Source organism: Monopterus albus, unplaced genomic scaffold, assembly GCF_001952655.1.
Source record: "Monopterus albus unplaced genomic scaffold, M_albus_1.0 scaffold98.1, whole genome shotgun sequence".
Lineage (NCBI taxonomy): Eukaryota > Metazoa > Chordata > Actinopteri > Synbranchiformes > Synbranchidae > Monopterus > Monopterus albus.
The window spans coordinates 3,388,663-3,407,503 of NW_018127978.1; the positions used below are offsets into that span (position 1 = coordinate 3,388,663).

General features: G+C 40.4%; 1 protein-coding gene across 1 annotated transcript in view; it reads left to right on the forward strand.

Moving 5' to 3' along the window:
• LOC109965220 (nucleolar protein 4-like) overlaps nt 1-18,841 on the forward strand; it is a 204,323-nt gene that overhangs the window by 164,842 nt on the left and 20,640 nt on the right. Inside the window, exon 8 of the mRNA XM_020609068.1 lies at nt 14,765-15,252. Within this exon, the coding sequence (XP_020464724.1) occupies nt 14,765-15,252 (488 nt within the window). The remainder of the gene's footprint in view (nt 1-14,764; nt 15,253-18,841) is intronic.

An 18,841-nucleotide genomic window follows, 5' to 3' on the forward strand; every position in this document is an offset into this window, starting at 1 on the left:
AGCTGTTTGAGAACAAGCATGCAGAGAGTGCATCACCAGTCCAGGAGAGGCAAGACTGCTGGTATGTGCCATTTTTTGCGGTATATCACCCCCAGAAGCTGGGACAGATTAGGGTTGTGTTCAGCTCAAGTGCCCAGTAGTATGCCGTTTCTCTCAACTCAGTGCTACTGTCAGGCCCTGACCAAAATAAAATTCTTCTAGGTGTATTAGTATGGTTCAGAAAGGATCTCGTCACAGTCACTGCTGATATCCTACAAATGTTCTATGGATTCTTGGTGAGATGTGGCCACAGAGACTACCTGAGGTTCCTATGGCATAGAGATAATGACCTGTCAATGGAGGTCTAAGAGCATCGCATGTCGTGCGTGTCTTTGGAAACAGCCCATCCCTGGCTGTAGTGATCTACTGTCTCCAGAGAGCTGCCCAGATTGTGTGCAGTTAGGGAGCCAGCAAAGCAACTGTGGTCAGACAGGGGCACCAACTTTATTTCTGCCAGTATGGAACTAGGCATGGGTCAGCCTGATGAAAAGCAGACCACCATCCCGAAGTATCTCCATAGCAACAGCTGCTCATGGGAGTTCAATCCTCCATCTGCTTCCCACCTTGAGGGAGCGTGGGAAAGGATAATTGGCTTGGCATGCAGGATCCTGGACTCTGTTTTTGCAGAATAAACATACTCATCTGACACGTCACATTCCTTTGTACTTTGATGGCAGAGGTCTCCGCAATAATTAACACAAGACCCCTGGTCCCTGTCTTGTCTACTGTATGTTCTGCTGCTATGTGGCATGTGCTTAGTTTAGATCGATTTGTGTAGCATTTACTTAGTTTACGGTTGCTAATGTTAAAACCGCATTGTGCTAATCAAATCATTGGCATGATAACAGACTCATGTACACTAATTAGCATATTAATAACAGCACATTCTGGGCTATTTACATGTGAAGTGATTACTTGGTAACTTTCCCATGTTAATCAAGAGACTCGCTCTTCTACTTGTTACAGTTTCACTTGTGAAATTTCACCTGTCACATCTGGAGTTGTTAATAAACGAACAAGCCACTCACTTCTTGGCTTTGAAAATTGAGTTTGCCTTGCTGTTCAACTACGTTAACATACTAGCTGTATAAAACACATAGCGAGAACAGTACAGCAGTTTTCACTAACACTGTGACATCCCTACACCAAACTTCATTAATGAGGAAACATATTGCACCTCCTCTCGTCTTCCCAGATAACTCCTTTACGCGGTCTGTGGACCTGAAATCCTGGCAACTAGACAATATTCATCTGGAATCGAGTCAGTGAGCCAGGTCTCGACAAAGCCTAAAGCCACAGAACATGAAATGTCAAATTTAGTCAGACTAGAAGCAGTTTGTCCATTTTGTTGGCTAGGGAACAGAGATTTGTTAGATGAGAAAATGTGGTTTAAAAAATGCATTCCTCCCACTGAGAAACTTAATCCGCAATAAAGGCTGAATATTCTGAGCACAAAGCAATGAGCTGGGTCATATGGTGCAGCCTGCATGACAAACAGAAAGAGACTTTTCTATTCACATGCACATTACGAGTACATGCACACACACGTACTTGTACTTCTGTCTTTGTTAGGACTCTCACTGACATACTGCATTCCTTAGCCCCTTATCTTAACCTTAACCATCAGAACTAAAGGCCTAAACTGTAACCACCCTCCTAATACTTAACCTAATTCCAACCTGAACCCTAAAACCAAGTTTTAACGCTCAGAAAGGTGTTTTGTATGTTGTAGGGGAACCAAGAAAGTATAATGAGTTGATTTGCAATATGATGCAACTAAACATTAAGCTGATGTATGAAATGCTTGCTGTAGGCAACCAGTTAGATTCAAGATTCAAAGCGTTTATTGTCATATGTACAGTAAGGAAACACGTTTCCCTGCACAATGAAAGTCTTACTTTGCTGTCCACAATGAATGCCGAACAATATAAGTCTAAAATAGTAGATAAATAGTAGTACTGTATATACAATATCAAAAGAAAAAAACAGCGGTGAAAAAGAATAATAAAAGTATAATAAGAATAATATGTGAGCAATGAATGTGCAATTATGCATGTGCAAACTGGAAATGTAAACAATACAGGTGGCATTACATGAAGTAGTTCCTGATTATAGACTCCTGTCAGCTGTTTAGGAGTCTGATGGCAGAGGGAAAGAAAGGGTTTTTCGGTCTAGAGGTCCTGCATTTCACACTTCTGAACTTCTGGCCGGAGGGTAGGGGTATGAACAGTCCATGCTGGGGGTGGGTGGGGTCCTTGAGGATGGAGGCAGCTTTCCTATGCACCCTGCAGTGATACAGTAGATGCTCTGCAGAGAGGGCAGTGGAGTCCTGTTGATCTTCTCCGCAGTTTTTACCACTCTCTGCAGGCGTTTGCCATCCATAACAGTAGTGCTGCCATACCAGACGGTGATAGAGCTGGTCAAGACGCGCTCAACAATGCAGCTGTAGAAGTTGCTGAGGATCCTAGGCGACATGCCAAACCTCCTCAGAGCTTGTTAAGGGTGTGCAATGCTGACAAAAATGATATCTGGATATTTTTTGCAATTTTGTTGATAACTATCAATACAATATTTTGCATCTATCAAAAATGGGTTTAAGTCTTGGAGTGGACCAGGTTGCTATTGTTAATTGCAAATGAATTGTTGTTTACTAATGATAGGGTCTTAATGGTACATAAACATGTTAGCTTATTTTATATACATCCATTTCCTAAATCGCTTAGTCCCAAATGGGGTCACGGGGGGCTGGAGCCAATCCCAGCCAGCTGCGGGCAAAAGGTGGGGTACACCCTGGACAGGTCGCCAGCCCTCGCAGGGCTAACACACAGACGAACAACCACTCACACAAGCACTCCTACAGGCAATTTAGAGACACCAATCAACCTATGCTGCATGTCTTTGGGAGGAAGCCGGAGCACCCGGAGAGAACCCCCGCAAGCACGGGGAGAACATGCAAACTCCGCACAGAAAGGCCCCAGGTTGGCCGAACCCAGAACATGCTCGCTGTGAGGCAACAGCGCTAACCATTGCGCCACCGTGCTGCCATTTAGCTTAACTTGTGGTGCAGTAATTATGTACATGCTGCATTTTATATACACAAACATTGAAATCACATTTGCAGAATGATTCTGATAAAGTTTGTGTGCTGGTACTTCAGCTGATTTAGTCCTGTTGTGGACAGCTGACTCCCAAAGCTTTTCATGTTCTTCATATTCTGTGCGGTGGCTAGTTCACAGATGGCAGAACAAGGTGTCAGCTGTCTTTAACAGCAACCAATTTCCAACATAGTTTGCAGATTGATGTTTTTTTTTTTTTTAGCAAAATCAGTCTTTAAAAGACAAAATACCTCTGTGTGAGTGAGGATGATCCATGTCTAGCAATTAAATAACGACCTAGTTATGAGGGTTCTGATGTTTATGTTTTTTCTCTTGGCACTGTCTGTTCTCTCATTTTTAACAGTAATGCATTTTTAGGCAGCTACGTTAGCTTAACTTGTGGTGCAGTAATCATGTACATGCTGCATGCACTCTCAGTGTGCACGTGTATAAGTCTGTCCAACTAGGCTACATGATGCAGGGAGTGTGTGGACTCTCAAGGCATGTTTTTGAATGTTTTTGTAAAATGAGTGAAAAACTTGACAATGTCAACTGGCACATCATAAAAACAACAATTAAAATATAATCGTAGACAATGTATATTGCACACTCCTACAACCAGCTGGTGTCTTTTAAGTCAAATAGAGCCTATGTCCTTGAGTTTTATTCAAGAAAAGACACTGTGTGCTCATGTGATTCCTTTGGGTGGCTTTAGAGCACAGATAAAGAAATCGGAGACGATAAAATAAAGGTTTGAATGTAAAAGAACTGAAAGCATTTGGAAAAAGACATAAGAGACTCGCAGGGAGAGGATCGAAGCAAATGGAGAGTTGTGTCAGAGGAGTGAACTGGCATGAGGAGAAATAAATGTAGAGGCTGAGAGGACAATAAGAAGGCAGAGTTTATATCCACCTTTGAAAGGAGTGTGTTTGCCATTGTAAACACCCACTGCATTAAAGAAACAATCAGCCTAATTAATGCCAGGGTTTTTAATCTGGCTGCCCTATTTAAATCAATGCACAAGTGCCCACATCACTATACAATACAGACAGTGATTTGTTGTGTTCTCCCCAGTGCACAGCTGCAGATTTAAAAATCTTGTGACAATTATTAAATCATATTGATTGAAACATGCTCCTTTAGCTCTGCTGAGATCTTACACTCAGGCGATGTCTCATTTTTTAAATAAAGGTCTGTTCACGGGGATGTATATCTTTTGTCTAATTAGAAATGACTTCCAAGTTGACTTAACCTGTGCCATTTGGTGGAAGCTTTGCTCCAAAGGGCTCACTCATCATCAGTGCATAGTGACTGTTCCAGAGTGAGAGTGAGTGATGGTATCCGTGTCTGGCTGCATGCTCAGAGCTCAGCAGCAGCATTCACTCAGCACTGTTGTATGTGCTCTAATTGCCATTTGTGCTAAAGCATTTATTCATTACTCTCCATGGCAGCATGGTTTTAAATTATTCACCACTGATGTTAGTTTATTTTATTGTTGGTGTGCACAACATCAGTGGGCAACATAAAGTGAAAAGACAGAGCTAAACAGAGGATGTGTGTTGGAACTTTTTCCACCCTTCTTTGCAGTTAAACTGCCTCTTCCATCTGGTGGACTTAAAGGCCCTTGTTCAAGCCTGGATGGGGACATTTGCTGTACATTATTCACCCTTTCTCCCAGACTCTCCTCCCTTTCCAGTAGTTTCCCTACTCTTAAACTTTGTAATAAAGGGATTGCAATGCCCAAAAAGGAGATTTATAACACATTTGATACCAAAGACTTTTGTCCACAGTCAGCATTTCGATTGTAAGTGTGAGTGTTGTGGTTGGTGACAGGATATTTAGTGACTGATATGGCGCTTAACTTGAAAATGTTTGAGCCCTGTATAGAGAAAATGTTTTTAGCAATGCAACTCTTGAACATAGAAATGTACAGAGGGTAAACACATACAGTTTCTCTTGAATTTTGTGGGATACTGGTGATGGATTAGGAGCTGCCCAGCACTAAACGCCCTTGTGAGTGACAGAGCAACATTGGAGTGAATTGAAAAAACTGAGATAAGCATGATTTACTATGTGTGAAAAGCCCCATGCATTTGTCGCCCCACCTTGTTCCACTTCAGGCTGACACCTTGACAATAAATATGACCCAAGACACACACTTGTTCTTGGACACACTCACGACAGCACGCACTCACAGTCACAGTCATGGATTCATGCTTTAATGTAAAAGCATGTTGCCAGGTCAGCTAATGCAGCATCTTCCCCCTCTCAGTGGACTGTGGAATGAACACTGTCAAAGTCTTAGTCCGGCTGTTTTGCTTCTGTCTGGGGACACTTTTAGCAGCAAGTCTCTTTATCTCTTTATCACCTGTCTCTTTACTCTGTGTGTATGAGTAGGTGTGTGTGTGTGTGAGCATGTCCTTGACACAAGAAGACATTTGACCTCTTAAGCATACTGGGTGCCTCCTGTGCCCTGGTGCCCCTTGGCCCACAGTGAAGCATTAACACTGCCATGTATGTATTTACTAGTAGTCTACTAATTTAAGAAGAACTTGATGGTGGTTTCAGCCACTACCAACTTCAATCTGAGACTTCACTAGATGTGAGCGGTGCGTATACGTGACTTAAGTGTTTGATCCATTCAGTCCACGCTGACTCCGACCTCCATGCAGTATCTCTCGTCAGAACAGCTATCTGTCAGCAGGAGGACAGCACAGTCTTCACCAGGCTCACTGACAGCAGAAATGTACGGGACAAAAATAGTCTTCATGTAGGCTAATCAGCAAGAAATCAGCAGTTTATATGCGTGAAGTTATTATAAGGGACATGGGGAAAGTAAAACCAGAAAGCTCACAGAAAGCTGATCCATCAGAATGAATGAATCAATCAACTTTATTGCCAAGTATGTTAACATACAAGGAATTTGACTCCAGCTTAATGGCCCCTAATGTGCACCAAATGAAACAGAAAAAGAAAAAACTGAATAACAAGTAAAAAACAAGAACACAACCAACCATATATTTTTAAATGTGTACATATATACAAGTTAAAAAGTTGCTATTTTATGTACAATGATTACAATTATAAGTTATTGCCCTGTGAGTACAGAAGAGATTCAACTTTTAAATGTGGTTCTCACACAAGTTCTTCAAATATCTCTGCAGATTTATGGAATGCTATAGAAATAGCAGGAGCTCCCTATTATGCCAACCTTGTGATTTGTAGCTACGAAGCTGAGGTTGATTTTAACAATGACCACAATTGTTTCACACTGATGATTAAATAGTGGAAAATGTATGGATGACATGTTTGTTTTGTCAGTTTCGGCATACTAACTGATGACCTTTGTCAGCTATGTTAGCAGTAGCACTTCTCAACTTTGCAGTAGAAAGTAATGCAAATCGAATTAGTTTGTTAGATTTAAAATTTTTCAAATACCAAAATGGTACCATTCTGACTATTTCTCAAACACTAATTGATTGCAGTGCTATTGAACATGCCACGAGTAAACACTATCACTATCTCAAGACCAACATTATTAAAGGACAGTTTTTTCTTACAGTAAAATTGTTTCATCTTTGAAAAGTTTCATAAAACTCATAAAACTGTTTCATTGTCACAGATATCACATCATTGCTTTGGTATATGCTCAAGCAAAATAAACACCCATATATTAAATAGATAAAAAAAGGCCTTGCTTAACTTTTGCCAACTGCTCTTCCAAATAAACCAAAAATATATTTATGAAAACACTGTTATACACTTCAATCATAAACCATATTTGACAAAATGCTGTAACAAAGACTCCACCACGTTTCTGTTCTAAATGCGCTCCAAACATAATGTAAGAGATGCACTTGTACACCCTTGGTTGTTCCCAGGGCCATAACACAACCGATTGTAAATATTGTACATCCTCTTATCAGTAAAACATTTTATTACAGACAGTTTATCAACCATAACTGCAACCATGCTCAAGAATTTATTTTGGTGGAACAAAAAGAAGCTCAACCAAGGCTTAAAATTTATGAGCTTAAAACCGCAATTAGAGCAAAAACACACATAGTGTTATGGCCAAACATTATATGGAAGAAAATCATGGTCCAGCCTTGTCTTCATGGTGTGTTTGAACATGTTGCTCTCAGATCAAAGAACTCATTTTTACCCACCAAACCTGGCCTGCAGAATGTAGTCCGGGTTTGCCATGAGGTAGCTAATGATGCTAAATGCAAACATTCGTTGTTCCAAAACTGAGACTTAAATAACTGCTAACTCTGAATACAAAGTCTTACCCTTTGTTGATGTGATGTGATTTTATGTGTCAGGGTTTTTCCCAAAGATGTTCAGAACAATTGTTGTGGTAGTAAGAAAGGTAACAGAGACATCTGGTAGGTAAATAATTTTACATGTTCCCTCACTGATAACTGAAAGGAAGCACTAAGTTACATTAAACTCTTAAAACTTCCAGTGTAAATTACATTATATGGTAGATGAGTTCGTCACAGCATGTAAACACTATCTAAAAACATTCATTAAAATCTCTATATTTGAGCATATCATGAAGTATGTAACTCCGTACAAGGTTGTCTGCGTGAATGAATGAATGCACTGTGCAGCACTTGTCATTGAGGCTGGTATATGGATATGGAATGGATATGTTGTATTAACTCTTAAACTTTGGTGTTGTGACCCTTATGTGCAGAGACAGACTTAAGTGAACAATAATGTTTCATGTGCTGTGTTACAGTCAGTGTTTCAAGTTGTTAACCCAGAGTGTACACAGTTACTTTATAGGAGAGCAAATGTATTAGACGTTTACTGTCATTGTGTGCTGCATTTACTAAGGTCAGACACAAGCTCTATGTACAAAGGGTGATTCTGACTATATATTTTATACACAAAAGAGAGAGGAGCGCTAAATACTTTTTAGGACATACAAAGTGGAAGGAGACAGGAGGTGGGAAAAGCAGAAAGGGGAAGGAAGATAGCAGATGAGGGATTACCAAGCAAGATCAGGAATAAATGTGCAGGAGGGAGGTAATTACAACCCCAAATCAGAAAAGGTTGAGATGGTGTGTAAAATCAAAACTGGAAATAGTGATGTGCCCTGTATTAGATTGAAAACAATCCAGCAGAACATTATTTGATGTGATACCTCATCAGTTTTATTCTTTGGTCAAAATAAACACTCATTTTAATTTGGTTGCATTTCAGGGCCACTAATGAGGTAAAACAATGAAATGATGATTCCATGTGAATCAGATGATGTCAACAGGTGGCTGCATCATGATTTGGTACAAAGTGGCATCCAAGATGGGCCGAGGGCCACCAGTTTGACAACATATGTGTCTTATACTGTCCCAACATTTTCTGATCTGGGGTTGTAGAATGCTGGAATCTGACTACATGGTGGTCTTTTGAGATGGCAGACATATCAGAACACCTGCTGATCCTTGTCAAAGCATAGCTTCCGTTTTTTTTACAAGTAGCATGACAAAGGTGATCAAAAACAAGGGATGCAAGAGAGTATTCCAGGAGCGGGTCAGCCATGGACTGTAAAGCATCACGGACAATGTAGTAGGAAGACGGACACTTGAACATTACAGATATGATTGTTGAACATGATTGTTGAACTGCCATCAGTTTGGTTCAAGTTCTAAGTCCTGGATGGTTCACATGTGATGTCTGAGCATGCCCACTTCAAACCAGTGAATGATGAAAACCTTTGTTACTATAACACACAATTGTGTGTTCACATAGGACTCCACTGCTTATGATAAGAAAAACTGAGAAAATAGGTTTTAATGCTGTTTAACATTTCCTTTCCTTGGACCTAGTGGGGCTAAGCCGAGCCATGATATACAGCTCCAAACCCAAATACACTAAAGTATGGTATTGTGGGAATTAGCTGTCTTTCATACTCCACAGGATAAAACAACAAATTGTTGAGCCTAACATTTTGCTCTTGACCTTCCACTTCTGTCCAATCAGGCAGTTATCTCGCTGACATCCTATAGTGTGATCCCGGCACAAAAGGTTAGAGCAGGGAAAAAAGACAGACAGGACTCCCTCTGCTTTTCTGGGACAGGGATGGGAGTGGAAGATAGAGATAACAATAATCAGGATAATCACCTTTATTTGGCCAAGTATGTTACGCACAAGGAATTGGTTTCCAGTACAGAACCAAGGCAGCCATCTGCAGTGCCAACTCAGCTGATGGCAAGTTGGGGGTTCAGTGTCTTGCCCAAAGGCACTTTGACACGTGGACTGTAGGCACCGAGATTCCAAACCTCCGGTTGGGAGACAACTGCCTACCCACTGCACCACAGTCGCCCCTAAAAATGCATGTTCCTTCACAGCTGTGATTCTGAGTGGGACATTTTTGTGGTCCCCACCAGGCTGCATCACTGTTGTGTCTGAGGTTTCAAAAAGCAAAGGTAGAATGGAGTTGTACTGAGTGAAAGAGAGGGCCGTTTCCTGTTTAGCAGGCTTGGACCAATAAAGGAGGGCTTTGGAGAGTAGGTGGGAATAGAAGCAGAGGATGAGAGCAGAGATCCCTCACTGAGCAGCCTGCCAGGGATGGAGGGATGCACAGGCAGTGACAATGGTCTTGTTGCTAAGGGAGGATTTGTGTCGAGGTGGCAGGAATTAAGTTGGCCTTCACCACTGTGCATGAACGCTCCTTACACACTCATAAATATAATAAATTCCATCCTTTCCAACCTCCAGGTCCCAGGCTGTCTGTCTGCCTGACTCCCTCCTCTCTCTCTCTCTCTCTTTTTCTCAAATTCAGATTCATGCTTTATTATCATGCATGTAATACTCAAAGACAAACATATAAGTTGAGCTATACTTTCACAGTACATGGGTGATGGTGAGAACCAAAGAAGAAAAAAGGTGCAGTAAGAATCAGAATCTCTCCATGTGCTTGTACATTTGTCTCAGTCTCACTCCAACCTTCCCCTTCCCATCCCCCATCTCAGTTCTCCCTCACCCTCTCCTCTCTCTCCTCCTCCTGCTGCCCCCACCCCTGAGCCATGACCTCCCCTCCTCCTCCTCCTCCTCCTCCCACCCCGTTAGTAGTGTTTTGCCATCTCTCTCTCTTTACCTCAGTACCTCTCCATCCATCTCTCACTCTCTCCATGCAGCAGTTTGGACTCCACCCCTATTTCCCTCCCTCCCCCACCAAACAAATGCCACAGTCGATATCATCCACAGCCTCCTCTCTTTCTACACATTGCTTTCTTTTCCCTTTCCAGCCACAGCTTGTTTTCTTTTACTGTTGAGTCATTCTAATGACCTCCTCTTCCTCTTTTACCTCTTCTTCCCCTATCTCTATCCAGTCATCCTCATTTGGAGCTGCATTCTTTTTCTATTTCAATTAAATAGAGTCTTCCTGCTCTGTCTCATTCTGTTACTTTTTATAATCATCGGTATGCAGTTCCCCGTTCATCCCTTTCCATTGTTTTGTACTTCTCTGATGCTGGGGAAAATTTAATGCATATAAAGGTAGCTTTAATAAAACAGCAAGCCATAAATTGCGGTAAAATTGGAAATTCCATGTCTCTTGTCTTTGTGGAGGTAGTAATGCTTCAGTGTGTGTGCTTATGTGTGCATGTGTATCTGTGTGTGTGTGCATTTGGGACTATGGACCCCAGTAGTCTATTCAGGATGATAAAAGCTAACAGGCAGGCATCCATCGTGCCTGCCAGCATGCTTAGCACACACCGTTTATTCCATAATAACTTATTTAGTAACCTGTCTGCCTGGAAAAAAAAAATAGAGAGGAAACGAGCCCATCCGAACCTGCTACAGCAATAAATCACGAGGTATTTAACACCCCTTTTCTATAGTGCTTCTTGGGAGTAGTCCACTTGTGACTTTTTTTAATGAATTAATTTGAATAAAAAACACAAAGACAGCCAAACACAGACACACGGGTGTAATTTCCACTGGGGGTGCAGGCGACATGTGCCTCTCTTTTTTCAACATCCTCTTTCTGCCCCTCTTACTTTTATTGCTTCATCTGAATATTCTTACTATATATTATCTCACTAAACTGAGCCTTCTGATTATGCAGCCACCAAGATGAGAGAAGCGAGAATACTCTTTTAAGATGCAAATACAGGGTTATTCGGGAGGCTCCACTCCCAAAAACAGGCCCACTTGACAGGGTCCAGTTGGAGAGCAAGTGAGGATATCAGGCTTGGATAGTAGGTGTTTACGGAATAAAAGGGTTATTCATAAAGCAAGTGAGCTGTTTGGTCAACATGAGCATTAGTATGATAAAATAAAGATTCATTTTTAAAATCTACACTGTAATGTCTGAGAGCTTATGTGCATTATCTGCACACTGTAACTTGACCAGGCTAACGTGTTTTTCTTTGTTGAACCAGTTTTATCATATGAATAACAGTTTCATTGTCAGTGGTAAAAGACATTTAAGACTGAACTTCAAGGACAACTGGCTTAGATTGAGTATAATCTTTGACTTATTTCCCCTTTTGATACAGGATGAAAGCGCAGCTTTGCAAACAGACACGCACGTCAGCGAGCACTCCTTGAGCAAAACTCCTCGGTAAATTCTGCACTGCTAATACTAGTTTGCAGAATAGCAAAAGATCACCTAAGTTTGTTTGCTATTGAAATGAAATGTTTTCTGTTAAAATAGTGGGATCACAATAAAACAAAGGCATTACTCTACTATTTTAAACTTGACTTAGCTCGACCACAGCGTGCCCTAGTGTCTATAACATAGAGCCTCGATTTCCGAGCAGTACACTTGGACAATTTGTATATATTTCACCGTTCATAGCTCATTCATTTAAAATGTAGCATTATTTCTCTACATATGCATTTTTATTATAAACATACTATATTTTTAGCAAATTCTGGTTGATTGTCTTGTAGATGTCAAGTGGCTCGGGGGATTGGCTTCTTCCAAAGTTTGAGGCATTTTGGGTCATTTTATGGGAAAATGTAATACGACCTTTTAATATTCTGAGCCTTACCTTTCCCAGATTCATTTGTACAGCCCGGAGCAGTACAGATAATTCTCTTATATTTAATTTTACACTCGACAACACGTGGTGTTGCTATTTTCTCACAGATGTCCGCTATACTCTCTACACCGGAACCTATCTGGGCGCAAGGTATTATGGGATATTGGAATAGGGAGAATATATATTATAAACTGTCAAATCTATATAAAGAAAACAATATGATTTCCATTTCATTATTGTGGACATGGAAGCACAGCCAGTGTTGTCATATAATTTCTTATGTGCTAGACTGAGACACATAGATAGACCACATCCATCTCTCCCAGACAGTCACCACTGAAGGTGATCACCTGTAAGTTAGCTGAGTTAACCTGCAGTTATTGTAACTCATGGTTGGATGGATGGATAGATGGATAGATACAGTAGACAGATGGGTAGATAGATTAGTCAACACAGATTGTGTTTAAATAGACACATTGGCTACTTGTGGACTATTTGCTGGTTACCGTTGCGAACAGACTAGGTCAATGTTACCCGGCTTTTTAATTTATTAATATATCAACTTCACTGGTTTTACATTTTTGTGTGTTAAGCCCAGCTCAACCCAGGAATATGATTTTTTTTTTTCCAACAGGGCTCAAGAGACAAAAAATATAGATAAAAATTATTATATAATGATTTTACATTTTGCTTTTTTACCATATTACTCATACTGCAACTGGAATTATGCTTTACTGAAGATATGAAAATGTCTCTTTGGCCCTGCAAGATAAAGGTGCTATTGGTAACCATAAATCACAGAGGTTATGAGATGGAGAAGAAAACAGTAAATGTCATACAGGTTGTACATACAAGTGCAGCTGAACCAGCACATGAACATCTTCAAGCAACCTATGTGCTTGTGTGCAGTTTAAAAAGGCATCATTCCAGCCTTAGGGGTGTCCATTGATGTAGATGGCAACTTAGGCATTAGTGCCAGAACTTGACTAATAATATGGGAAGGGAACATGGAGCTAATTGCACATCTGTTGTAAGATAAAAGTTTCCGGTTCAAGTTTAATTTGAAATAGAGACTCTTGCCAGTGTACTAATAATGATGCTGCAAGGTTTATAGTGATTCAGATTAAGTGGAAGAAGGAGTGCTTAATGATGAAGTGAAGATGAGGAGGGAGGTCTGTTGAAGTGGGGGAGGGGCCTTTGTGATAATGCATGGCTGTTGCTGTTATTGTGTGGTCAGGCTGGGTGGATGGGTTTAATGAAATAAACAGATACTGCCCTCTGTACCATGCTCCACGCGATCTGGAACAGTACTCTCCACTACGGCTGAATGGAATCTGTTTCTCTCACTGCCACTGCATTTCACTCATAGCACTAAACCAGTCTGGTGTGTTGAAATTAGTAGTTTGTTTTTTTTTTTTTTTTTTTGGGGTTTTTTTTTTTTTTTTTTTGGGGTTTTTTTTTTTTTTTTTTTGGTTTTGGGTTGTTTTTTTGTTTGTTTGTTTGTTTTTTGGCTGCAGTGTTGTTGTATTCACACCGACTTTAATTATTGCATCACAGGAAGGTGTTAGCAGCTAGTATATAGCTAAAGTTCTGCTACACACACACAGTAAATCCAGGTGTGTGCGCACTGACATGAACACACATATATAACATTTAAAGTAAGTAAAGCTCATAACATATAAGTTCATTTTTGTTGAGACTGTGTTACAGAAGTCTTTATTGAGAACTAATCATTTCTGTGAATAATTAAATGTGAACAGAAGCAGAATAGATAGTTTGGAAGAATCTCATACCCAGATGTTGCTCCTTCATGAAGGAAGCATGCCATCTACTGGCAACTGAAAATAACCATGAGGTTTTTGTATAAATATACTCTACAGGGAATTTGTGTGTGTGTGTGTGTGTGTGTGTGTGTGTGTGTGTGTGTGTGTGTGTGTGTGTGAGGTCAACAGTAATAGATATATGAAATATGTTATGTTAAAGACCAGTTCATGCCAAGTAAGAGCTCTCTCTGTTATCAAGCATCAAAATGACAGATGTTGGAGCGTTTGCATACAAATGCATGCAAATTCAGTTATAATAATGACTGACAATAACACTGATATTGTGCATAAAGTGTGTATCTTATAGGCATTTTTAAATGCCAAAGTAAACACTAGAAGATTTTTTTTTGATTAACTTGTTTTTCCAGACCTTTTTCAAAAGTAGGTTCATTTAATATTAAGCTCATCCAGTTCTTATGAACAGGACTAGCCCAAGAGCACAGTATAGCGCTCATTCTGTCCTTTTTAAAAACCGGTGGAAAAAGACTGGGAATACTTATTTACTTTATTAGCAAGCGAAGAACAGAGGTTTATTTATTCATTTTTAATCTTTTTATTTTATTTAACCTTTATTTTACCAGGAAGTCCCATGGGGTGCATTTGTCACTGTGTCTGTGGTGTAATTGTGAGAAAATGTCCTTGGGTCTTCTGTCATATCCCTCAAAACACTAGACTCAGTCCAGTGCTCCTCTGATGCTGGAACCAGGCTGGGAAATAAACATCAACAATATGGAGCAACAACTTTGGAAATAGAAAAGAGTGTTTTTCAGTAAGTGAAATGTAACATTTCTGTCTTCTCTTTCAGATGATTCATCATCAGAGAGTGGCAGTGGTAATGGCCTGCCTGCCCTGACCCCTCCCTCTTCTGCTATAACAGATGGCACCATAGTCAGGGAAGCCGAAGTTGTCAATGGTAACGGTGGCCCTGCCCCAATGGACTTCAGCACACCTACTTCCTCCTCATCATCATCTGAGGACCAGCAGCCAATCAACCTGAGTGAACCACCCCCTCACTGTCTGCCCCTGTCAACCTCTCACTTGCCCGTCACTGTGTCAGCGGCAGCTGCAGCGCTTCTCGGCGCTCTGCATCCCAGTGCACCTGAGGAGCTCCGCAGAAAGTACCCACTGGCTGCCAAACCTCCCCTGGCTCCACACCTGGCCCTACCTCTGCCCCTGCCGCACAAACACACCCCTCACACACACCATGCACACGCTGCCAGCACCCACTCGCAGTCTCACGTGCACACTGCTGAGTTGCGACTAGACCGAGATGGCAAGGACTATGGAGGCAAGGTGAGAACACATGAGCAAATTACAGAACTCATAAATGATTTGTTTACAGAAAGATTTAGTAAAGAAGGTGTAGTCAGTCAGCACCTAATCCTGTTCTTTCAAAGTTTCACCTAGTTGAGTCTATTTGGTAAACATTCATCCATACATTCATTATTATCCTGCTCATGGACATGATGACTGAAGTCATTTACACATAGACAAAGCAAGGCAAGTTTATTTGTATAGCACATTGTCATACACAAAGGCAAATCAAAGTGCTTTACATAATGCATACATAAAAGTATTACAATGGGTGTGCCTGGATATACGAATGGTTACAGTGCAGTGCACCATGTACCAGGCGCTGTGTGTGCACGATATCGGTGGGTTGAGACCAACAGCCGACCTCTGTCGCTGGTCTCCCTGTCCTCCTTCCTTGTTTCTTGTGTATATATACCTAATAAAGGGCAAAATGCCTGAAAAATTTAATCATAAGAAAAAAACATTAAAAAGCTAATTAAAACAGTCAAGGCTGTTATAATTTTCATCTTAGAACTGTTATTATGCCATTTTATTAGGTTCTGATAGTTTTCCAGGCAGGAAAATAATTATCTAGTTTTCAAATATGTGGTCAATCTATCCAAGTAATGGCAATTACAAATTTGCTCTGATTTTTTCATAGAAGTGATGACCTGCTAACGTATCAGCTCGCTAGCTCTACTTAGCAGACATAGCTGTAGCCATAGCTCATATTACCACATTCAGTAACCTGTGGGCTACGTGATAAGATGTACAATGGGGTGGTTCACCTAATATAGCAGTTATATTACATAGTAACAGGCTCAAGGCCTCTGTCACCATAAATATTACCCTCTATAACACTCGTGAGAGAGAATTGGTAGCTAATGTTATGAATGAATGCAGAACGAGCAACTGGTGTCATCACATGTAAACATCCTGGTTCATCAGTGACAAGAAGGCCACGTAGTAATGACACATTTCTCTGACCAGTCGGTAGTCTGTTGTGTTTACACATCTCTGTTTGGTATTGCCTCAGCTGCTTAGGGCCAAAAATAGTACCAGGTACTATCCTCAACATTTGACTGATGGAAAAATGAATAAAGTAATTAGAGTCAAGCTGAGTTTGAACCAGGTGGGGGAAGCTGGGCTTTAGTTTCCAAGTGGAGCTGGTTCCAGCAGTGGGCAGCATAATGGTTAAAAGCAATTTCACAATTTCCACCAGCTAGCATGCAGATCTGAGACACCATGACTAACCTTAGCTTGCATGGAAGATTCATCATTAACATGAACAAATATGAATCTTTTTGATAAATAAGATATGAACCAATTTAGTGCAGTTCCTTTAATCCCAATAACATGTTTAAGTCTCTGCAGTAAGATGCTGTGATCAATGGTGTCAAAAGCAGCACTGAGATCTAAGAGGACAAGTATGGAGACAAGTCCTTTATCTGAGGCTAGGAGAAGATCATTGGTGACTTTCACCAATGCGGTTTCTGTACTATGATGGACTCTAAATCCTGACTGAAAATCCTCAAACAAATCATTCTTGTGCAAATGGTCACATAACTGCTTTGCAACAGCTTTTTCAGGGATTTTAGAAATAAACAGGAGATTGGATATTGGTCTATAATTAGCTAGGACACCTGGGTCAAGAGTAGGCTTTTTGAGTAATTTCATTACAAAATCACATTTAATTACTACTCCCCAACACTCCTAACTTTGTAACTAATATTAGTGTAGATAGATTTTAAATGGCTGTGATGAGGATTTAATCAATTTTAAAGTAACCCTGCTATAGGTAGTAGTTATCATTTACACTCACTGGAAAGAAGCTCCTGAAAATATATTTTTTGTGAAGAAGACTCAGCTGAGTGTAGAAGAGTGATGTTACTGAATATGCTGTAGCATTTATTGTCAACAAGGTGGAGGTTATGATATAAAGAGACTGCTAGCAAAGGGAAAAAGTCATTTAGCGTTTCACTGGGACTTCCATTAATATAGGATGTCCTTCCTGCTCTTGTCTACACACATTCAGCTTAGTTGGAGAAAACAGAGTCCTTTCTCTTTCAGAAGAAATGATCTATTAGAGTAAACATGAAACATTTCAATTAGTTAATTGCCACATTCATATTGTCTAATGTAGGGTATCTTTGTTAAAATATGAAAGGTGTACACAATCATTTGTAAAGAGAGGCCACCAAATGAAGTAAAACATAAAAAGATGGATGTAAAAGGGAGGAGAGATGGAGAAAAGAGGTGCATGGTTAGAGGAGATCTCTCTTTTGCCTTCCCTCCTCTTGCTGTCTTTGTACAGAGCTGTATAGTAGAGCCTGATAAACAATACACACCAGCCTTGGAGGAAACATACTGCTGCCAGCCACACTGGAATATAGAAGTACAGCTGCATACAATACTCAAACATTCAGACACAAACACCACACGCACACAACAATAACTTCAGTCTCACATTTGGGCTCTTTCACACTCCTCATATCAACAAATAGTTTGCTTTCACACTTTCTCTCTAGCACACACACTTTTACGGTTCACAAGGGGGCGTGTGTTTGGGGGTGGGGTATTTCACTTCAGCTCTCACCAACATTTTTTTGTTTCTCTTCATACCTTTGCTGTGTTTGTGAATTCTTTTCTACTTTTATGTGCATGCGGCTTTGCAATAGGTCTATCTCCATTTATACTGTACTTAATATTTTTCTGGGTTTGACTACTGTATGGGGCATGGGTCCAGTGGTAGTTTGTTCCTCTTTTGTGCTAGCAATACATAGCCAAAGGCGTTGTGTTTTCACGTTCCCATTCCTGTGAACTTCACTGGTCGGCAGAGGCATACAGTCACCAAGCAGTAATTCTAGTGTGTTTATGCATCTGTCTGGTCAGATTAAACTGTTTTCTGTTTCTGTTCATCTGTAGTTTAAAAGAAGTAGTGCTATCAGAAATGTAGTGTTGCACTGGCCTTTATCAGCCGAAGCTTTCAACTAGTAGCACTCTTATGCATACAGGATCCCAGTCATGTAAATGTTTAGTAGTGGAGAAAGGGAACTACATACATTTACTCAAACACTATATTTGACTATAATATTCAGCTAATGTACATGTACTTTAGTTTCTCCATTTTCTGCTACTTTACACTCCTATTTTGTTTAATTTTAGAGGTGCACTTTTTACCTCCTTTTTATCTGACAGCTGGCTACTAGTTGTGTGTTTACATTAAAAATGTCAATGTAAAAATGTCTTATAACTATACAAAACCCAACATACGCACTGGGGCCCTTTGTTACAGATTTCAGATGTCTATGAGTTGTTAGCAGTTCCTCTCTAAACTGCTCTGATTCAGCAGCGCATTTAAATAACCAGTCAATGCCCAAAAAGATAAAATTCTATATTCACTAAAAACAGTAATGAGAGAAAGGTGAAATTGAGCTTTCAGGTCATAGTACTGCCCTGAACCATCACAGCCTGCTAATAAATCTGCAGTTAGGTGTAGGTCAAGACAAAGGATGGAGACTACAGTATGGAGATTCCCATTGGCCATCAGGGTTGCCCAAGCAGGTGTTACACATCTAGATGAATGGTT